Source organism: Haplochromis burtoni, unplaced genomic scaffold (genome assembly GCF_018398535.1).
Source record: "Haplochromis burtoni strain Fernald_Lab_line unplaced genomic scaffold, NCSU_Asbu1 Contig_521, whole genome shotgun sequence".
Lineage (NCBI taxonomy): Eukaryota > Metazoa > Chordata > Actinopteri > Cichliformes > Cichlidae > Haplochromis > Haplochromis burtoni.
This window is the reverse complement of record NW_024582882.1, coordinates 275,140-283,411: the sequence shown is the minus strand read 5'-3', so window position 1 is coordinate 283,411 and position 8,272 is coordinate 275,140. Positions and strand designations below refer to the sequence as shown.

The 8,272-nt window shown below is 42.2% G+C and overlaps 1 protein-coding gene across 1 annotated transcript; it reads left to right on the top strand.

Annotated features, from left to right (window-relative positions):
- The first annotated feature begins 3,042 nt into the window (after positions 1–3,042).
- LOC121812304 (plancitoxin-1-like) lies at positions 3,043–5,627 on the top strand. The gene is made up of 5 exons (XM_042214136.1): positions 3,043–3,239; positions 3,745–3,823; positions 4,021–4,185; positions 4,281–4,463; positions 5,054–5,627. Exons 1-5 carry the CDS (start codon positions 3,105–3,107, stop codon positions 5,479–5,481), a joined length of 990 nt encoding a protein of 329 aa, XP_042070070.1. The 5' UTR covers positions 3,043–3,104; the 3' UTR covers positions 5,482–5,627.
- The last annotated feature ends 2,645 nt before the right edge of the window (positions 5,628–8,272 follow it).

Genomic DNA, 8,272 nt, shown 5'->3' with positions numbered 1-8,272 from the left:
GAGCGGCGTCCGAGTGGCCTTGAACACAAAAAAACATATTTCCTCAGTATGGTTGCCAGACAGAGTAAGAATAACGGGCTCAGTGACGTGAGTAATGTCAGGTAGGCGCTGGCTGGACAAAGCAGTGACATGCAAAGTGTGGGGAAGAGGTTCCTGCCCTAGCTGAAGGCGGTCTGCTAACTCAGAGTCAATAAAATTCTGTTCCGCCCCTGAATCTATCAAAACGGAGAGAACATGACCTTTGGTGTTGACCGTGAGCTGGGCAGACAGCATTAGCCGTGGAGGAGATTTGTCTTGGCTGAGACCGCCCACCAGCACTCCTACCGTCACTGGTGGGCGCGACCTTTTGCTCGAGATGGGCAAGAGGCGACCACATGTCCCTTGTGGCCGCAATAGAGGCACTCACTGGCAGAGATACGGCGCTGGCGTTCCGCGGCGGAGAGATGCGAGCCTCCAATCTGCATGGGTTGCTCTCCTCCGTCTGCGCTCTCTGCCTGCCGGGAAGAGCTGGGCTCCGAGGTGGAGCCAGCCCTCCACTGCCCCGTGGCCTCCTGGGAATTGTAGTGCCGCGGCAGACGACGAGCTCGCAGCCGGTCATCCACCTTAATACATAAAGCCACCCTTTGGAGGAAGCCCATTTCCACCGCTTGTATCCACAATCTTGTTCTTTCGGTCACTACCCACAGGTAGTGGTGGTCCCGGGACCCAATTTACCGTAGATCAACAGGTAAGTTGAGAGCTTCGCTTTTACACTGAGCTCTCTCTTCACCTCAACAGACCGGTACAGCGTCTACATCACTGCAGCTGCAGCACCAATCCGTCTGTCGATCTCCGGCTCCCTTCTTCCATCACTTGTGAACAAGACCCTGAGATACTTAAACTCCTCCACTTGGGGCAGAAACTCGTCCCTGACTGGGAGTGGGCACTCCACTCTTTTCCGACTGAGGACCATGGTCTCAAATTTTAGAGGTGCTGATTCTCATTCCCACTGCTTCAGACTCGGCTACGAACCATTTCAAGGCTAGCTGGAGGCCATCACCCAATAAAGCCAACAGAACCACATCATCTGCAAAAAGCAGAGATGAGATCCTGAGAAAGCCTTCCGCCACTTGGCTACGCCCAGAAATTCTGTCCATAAAAATTATTAACAGAATCTGTGACAAAGGGCAGCCCTGGCGAAGCCCATCACCCACCAGGAACGAGTTCGACGTATTGCCGGCTATGCGGACCAAGCTCTCTCAATGGTTTCATAAGAACTGAAAGGAAGTCGAAGTCAGCAGCGCTCCACCCACATTATACACAGTTCAGATTTCCCCTCCTGACCTCTGTCATTGAAAACAAATGGTATATAACAAAGTTTTGTGATTAACTTTTCTTATTGATCAAATACTTATTTTCCACCATAATTAGCAAAAAATTCTTTAGTAATTGGTGTGGCACGGACTCCACACGCACACACACACACACACGCACAGGATTTCTGTGCTCACAACTCTTTGCGACTTTCAGCTGTTTCACTTTTCAACGTGACAGCACAGGTAACTCCAGGATAGGGATGGGTATCGTTTAGGTTTTATCCGATACCGGTGCCAAACCGGTACTTTTGAAACGGTGCCGGTGCTTAAACGGTGCTCAAACCGGTGCTTAAAGAATGGAGAACACAAAATTGGTCAAAAAACCTCTCATGTTCAGCTGTTTTTTTGTAAAAAGATAACAATGTTAGCCTTTTCTGCAGCTATGGGGCATATATGGTATCACTCTTGGCTGGAAGCTTAAACAATGGAAAAAACACAAACTTTGTCCAAAAACCTCTCATGTTTAACCGTTTTCCACTTTTTCTTTGGTCATTTTAGCCTTTTTGGCCAGGGTGAAGGGAGTATCTGCCATCAAACAAGAAGACAGCCGCATGTAGCTGTGATGGTGTTTGCTAGTTCACCTTACATGCATTAATGTAATAATGTGGTTAGCCTACTCAACGTAAATTACACTCGAACAACATTAAGCTACTCACGCAGAGAAGAACGGCTGCTGCTGCATCATCATCCTCATCATTTCTGCTACACTGGCAGGGCTAGGGGCCAGGACTCTCCTCTTCGGGTTCTTGGGGGATGCTATGCGTCGCCAGGTGATTCATCGGATTTGAGGTGTTACCTCCTTTGACAGTATCACAGTATCAGCTTAAAGCACTTGTTGCTGCTGAGTTTGCATCTTTTGCTGTGAAGTACAGCCAGACTTTTGACCGCTTCGCCTTGGGCATTTTTAATCTGTAGCTCTGCTCTAAAAGAACGTACGTACCTGGACCCGCCTACTATCCTCGGAAACGTAAAATGATTGGCTAGAATCTAAAGTGTATCACAGCTCAGGAAAAAAAAGCACCGAAATAAAGCACCGAAATGTGCGCTGCTTTTCGGTCTGGTTACTACCGTTTATGTCAGAACCAGTGCCATCATGGCACCGGATACCGGTACCCATCCCTACTCCAGGAGCATCCCCTGCTCTCATGACTCCTCACACTCTTCTCCTCACCTCCTTCATCACTGTACATAAATAGAGCAGAAAGAGCATGATTAATTTTAGTCCACACCTAATTCCTCTGCCACCTCAACGCTGCCCTGAGAGCTCACCATACTGCAGCAGGCCAGAGACCACACCCCCACCTCAATCAGACAATGTGATTTTTTTTGGATTTTCTTTTCTCATTTTGTCTCTCATAGTTGAGGTATACCCAAGATGAAAATTACAGGCCTCTCTCATCTTTTTAAGTGGGAGAACTTGCACATCTGGTGGCTGACTAAATGCTTTTTTGCCCGACTGTATGTGGCTTAATTTTTTACCTCCCAATAAGAAGTTTTCATTCTTCCTCATGTTGGAAAATGCCACTAAGAGTGTACGGAGAGCATCAAAATATGATACGAAGGGGTTTTTGATCAAACCTCTGCGTAGGCTGATGTTGGGTGAACCGGTGCATCTAACAGGTTAACATTTTCACTTTGGAGTTTGTTTCTTTTCATGTCATGTTTTGTTTGTTTCTCATCAGGTTCATCATTTACAAAGCACCTGGAGAGATTATCCCTAGATCTAACCCTAGAAGATATAACAACAAGATGAACTACTTGTACATTGATTCAGCAAACAGCAAGTCCTACATACACAATAGACCCGGCTACAAGAACCTCAAAGATCCATCTGGTGCCTTGGCCCACACCCTGAGACCAATCTTGAAGAAAATTAGAAACATGGTGAGACCATTAGTTTGGTCCAGTAATGGTCCTCTACCAAAACACATGATTTAATGCATATGCTGGAAACACTCAATACAGGTACACGTGCAGATTTAAAGTGTGAATGCTGTTTCTCCATGAAATGGAGAGAAATAATGATTTGCTTAAATTGTAGGTACTTAACAGTAGTTCTGACATATCCAGTTGAAACTATTACAAGCGCATGCAAGGGATTGAAGAAAAACAATGGCTGGGTAGTGCTGTCAGTGGACAAGTGAAAAAAACAACATGCCCACTTTAGTCGAAGAGGCAAAAGCGCATCACATGAGACAGCTTCAGGCAACTGAGGAATTTTTATTACCAGGAGAAAAAAATCCACGTCCAGAAGCAGGAATTAGATTAGATTCAGTGTTTTCACCATTTCACAAACGTCTATGAGACTGTGCTGTCATGTAGGCCGAGGATGTCTCTTGAAAGTGTTAATGCAGGGTTTTTTTTCTTTTTTTTTTTGTATGATTTACAGGAGCCAAACTTTGGATTCATCAGCTACAGTGATCAACCTCCAGGATGTTCCTCACATAACACGTTTGGCCACAGTAAAGGTAAAGAAAGCTTCTTTTTACAGACAGCACATTGTCAAACATATAAAACAAACACTGGAAAAAGTTTGTTAGACTATTGATCTTATAAAATGACTGAATCATTATTATGAAGGCAGTGAAAGGATTAAAGTGCTTTGAATAAAATGCATCCTATTCCTTATTTTATGACCAGCACTGTAACTGTTTACTGTCCACAGGGGTGATCATGGTGGAAAGAGAGAGAGCTGGGGTCTGGCTCTTGCACAGCACACCTCAATTCCCCTTCAGAAGAGACCAAAACAATTTCTGGCCTGAATCTGGATTACAACTTGCTCAGACGTTCATCTGTGTAACTTTCAACTATAACCAGTTCATACAGATTGGTAAAAAGCTCAGTTCGAACTCTGGACATTTCACAATTTAAAGCCCAGAGGCTGATCTAAACCTCACAGTAAAGATCTTGTTTAACTTTTTCCAGGTAAACATCTGCAGTACATCAGAGCTTTTCCATTTGAACATGATATTCCAGATGATTTCCATCAAGAGCTCATAGATGCAACAAAACGGGTTGAAGTTCCCCCATCGAGTGATTACCAAACACTCAGATCAAGAGGAGGTCTGAGCTTTTATAGCATTGCTAAACAACAGTTGCAAGAGCCAGGTGAGATGTCTGCATGTTTAAAGGTTAAAGTAATAATCATCCTTTAAATTACACTGTGGAGGTATGGCACAGACGACACAGGAACTCCAGCTTTTCACTCCGACTTTATCCGTCTCCACATAACTTTGAGCCACACACTTGACAACAAACCTCCCAGCAACCTGGGTGTGAGTGGAGCCCCCTAGTTGGCTGCCATAACACCCGTTTTTGTTGGTTAAGCTTTTAATGGTTACAGTGATATTTGTCTGGTTTAAGACCAGACAAATATCATTGGGGATGAGAATGGATGACTTGGAATCTTTAAAGAGAGGACAGGTTTTAGGATCAGCCTAGCTCAATGCCAGTTGACATATATGTATTTACATCCAAATAGAAATTTAGGCGATGATATTTATGCTGCCTATAGCTGCCGACAGCTGCTGCATATCTGAAATCCACGTACTGTTATTCACTTTGTTACTGACGTTATGTCTTCATCAATGGCTGAAATGCAGTGTCTGAGAAGAGAGTGTGAGTGTAAACGGGTTTTAAAAGGTTCAATGTTTCAAAAAGACAGGAAATGCTTTAAATGCTCCTTGATCCTTTTGCAGATGGAGACCTGTACCACACTATTGCCCGGGCAGTTCAGAGTCATGTGTATGTGCAGACGTGGGGCTGCCAGAAAGATCGGGCCGATTCTGACTGCTCAGACACCAATCATGTGTACAACATTAAAACTATAAAAAAGGTTCTGGGTCCTGCTAGTACATGGAGTCCTACAAAGGACCATTCAAAGTGGTGTGTGACCAACAGTGAATCCAACCGTGAATGGACCTGTATAGCTGATGTCAACAGGGCTCAAACCCAGTATCAGAGACGAGGCGGGGCACTGTGCATTGTGAACAGAGACGTAAGAAACAAGTTCTGGGAGTTTGCTAGAGAGTTTGATGAATGTAGTACGACCCCAACCACCACGGACACCAGTGACTGTGAGCCTGACTTAAAAAGAATCCACTTGGATCCGTCAGTGATAGGCTGAATACAGCTCAACTTTACTTCACTGTGGACTTTACCAATCCTGCCGTTAAATATTAAAAACATAAGGAAAAGGAAAGATTCGTAAGTGTTAGTTTAATTATCATTCTGAAAAGATGTGTGACAATATGACAAACACTAAAATAATAAATCTGGATAAAATACATCTGGTTTATGTTATGTTTGTTATGCTTTCACTCATTGTCATTTATTCTGCAGTTGTTGACCCTTTCTGCAGTGTCTCCTGGTGTTTGAATTTCTGCTTCTTTAATTTTCTTTCATACCTAAGAAGATGAATTAATTGCTTAATTAAAAGGATACAAATACAGCTTCAATTAAGTTTATAAGAATAACTTGTGTTTTTGAACAATAACACAGTACTCACTTTGAAACATGCAAAGTCAAAATAAATTAAATACTACATGCACACAAAATAGTGTAATTTATATTTCCCTTTTTATTGTTTTTTTCATTTAAAATTAAGGTTTTCCTAGAAGAAGTTTGTTAACATTTTGCTGATAAGTGAAGATTCTCAGGAGAAACAGAAAAACAGGAGACCACACAGGACTGTGTGAACTCTGTGTGTACATTTGTTTGAAATATTAATGAAATACTGTGTCAACACAAATTTGATTTTCCCAGAAAAAACAGGATAAAAAGGAAAAACTGAAGATCTCTCAGATATTGTATTTACACATCCCATTTTATTGCTTAATAAGCTCAAGGTTTAGTGTACTTGAACTGTAAGAAATAGAATCAATTTCAATTACAATTCCATACAATTGTATTTTATCTTCAATAGAACACAGAAACACATCAAATGTTTGAACTGAGTAATCATGCCATTTTACATTCGCCTGCTATGAAGCCGTGCTGCTGGGATAAATGCAGTATGTGGTTTAGCATCATCATGCTGACACATGAAGGCCTTCCCTAAAAAGGATGTCTGGATCAGAGCATTTTCTGCTCTAAAACCTGCACATACTGTTTAACATGTACGCCTTTTAAGATGTGAAAGCTGCTATGGCATTAGGCACTAATGCAGCACCATACCATCAGAGATGCTGTTTTTAGACTGAATCATCTTACTAACCTGTTATCAACTAATCATGTGTAAAATGTTCCAACAGTTCTTTCTTTCTTAGTATTACTTTCTGTTCCAGGGTTCTGTTGCCCCCATCGCAACATTTTTGAGATGTTACGGCAAAAAAAAGAGAAAAGAAGTTCCAGACACATGTACAGTAATTATGCAAAATATAATGTGATTCTCAGACATGTTTTAAAAATACATGAGAATCCTACAAACTGTGGGCCGGTATGCTACTGGAGCACCTGCAGGAAATCCATTTAACATCTGAAAAGTCAGATGTCCTGAGATATGCATAACAACAAATTACCTCTGAGGCAATAACAGAGTGACCAAATTACTGAGAAGAGAGAAAACAGCTGTTTAGGTCAGTTCTGTTTATGTATTTTTAAGGGACAAAGTCCACGCAAATATTGACTGGTCTGAAAGTTTAAGGATGATAAGCTGTAAACAGAGACCTGTTCCTGTAAATGTCTAATCAAATAAAGAAGACGCCAGGTGAACGCTGTTTTCTATTTTTCATGCTATGAGGAGCGTTAAAAAGATGAATCAGACAGAAATGCATTTGCAAGTAGAAGTTTGAGAACACATCGTCTAAATAAAAATTATGTAAACAGAATGTGACTGAAAAACAAAACAAAGCAAAAGAGTTCTACTGTCTAATGTTTTCTTTTTTTTTTTTTTTTTTTTTTTTTTTAAATGACATCAGAAACAGCAGTATGCGACATTACGTGATGGCAGAGCTTCAGTTCATCCTTTGTCTTTTTTTTTTTTTTAAATAAATAGGACAGGGGGAATGAATGAGAGAAAGAGGGGGAGAGAAAGAAAGAAAACCAAAGGGGAGAAGAGACGGTGAGAAGGGGGGGGGGGGGGGGAAATAAACAACTCCTGGGTCACCTGTATGGAGAAAAAAACAAACAAACAGAGGAGACAGCAAACAACAAAGAGCAACATAATAATAGAGAAAACAAAGCACCATCACAATAAACTAGCTAGTCATAGATATCAATAGTTACTAAATAATAAACGATATTGTGCAGCACGCAAGATAGACAGCGCACAGTGTGCTTTGAGGCAGCAGCCAAGAAAGCTTTAGTCCGCGTCTGTGAATACCCATGTGTACACCTGTGTGCATACCTGTGTGGATCAGCATGCTTGCATTCCAAAGGTTTCTCCATGTAATGATCTGCTAGGGAGTGTGGGGGGGCCACAGCCCCGTCCTCCAGGGTGTGAAGCGGGTATGGAGGAGATCAAAACTACTGTCTAATGTTTTCATTAGAACCATACATCACTTTCTCTTAACCACCACAGAAGAGAAGAGCTCCTTTCTACACTCAAGCTAAAGCTTTAATAACAACGAGCACCACAATTCGGATAATTTTCTTCGACTTCTCTGGCCCTGATAACATGATCCAGTCCAGGATGCTGAGGGAGAAGCTGGAAGACATGCAGGTGGAGGATACACAGGTCCAGTGGATCAGTGACTTCCTGACAGGCAGACCACAGTTTGTGAGACTGCAGCAACTGAGCACCCTGTTCTGTCCCCTTTCCTCTTCACCATCTGTGACTGTCTCCTTCAGAAATTCTCTGATGACATGGCCAACTCGAGACCGCTTCCTCTCATCTCATGGTACAGAGTGTACACAGTCCTTATCAGACCTAATAAGGTTAAGATATTTTATCAACATATAAATGATTATATATCTCC

Coding starts and splice junctions, on each gene's coding strand:
- LOC121812304 (XM_042214136.1), top strand. CDS start 3,105: ATGAACTACTTGTACATTGATTCAGCAAACAGCAAGTCCTACATACAC. Junction 3,240..3,744: donor TGAAGAAAATTAGAAACATG/GTGAGACCATTA, acceptor TATGATTTACAG/GAGCCAAACTTTGGATTCAT. Junction 4,464..5,053: donor ACAACAGTTGCAAGAGCCAG/GTGAGATGTCTG, acceptor ATCCTTTTGCAG/ATGGAGACCTGTACCACACT.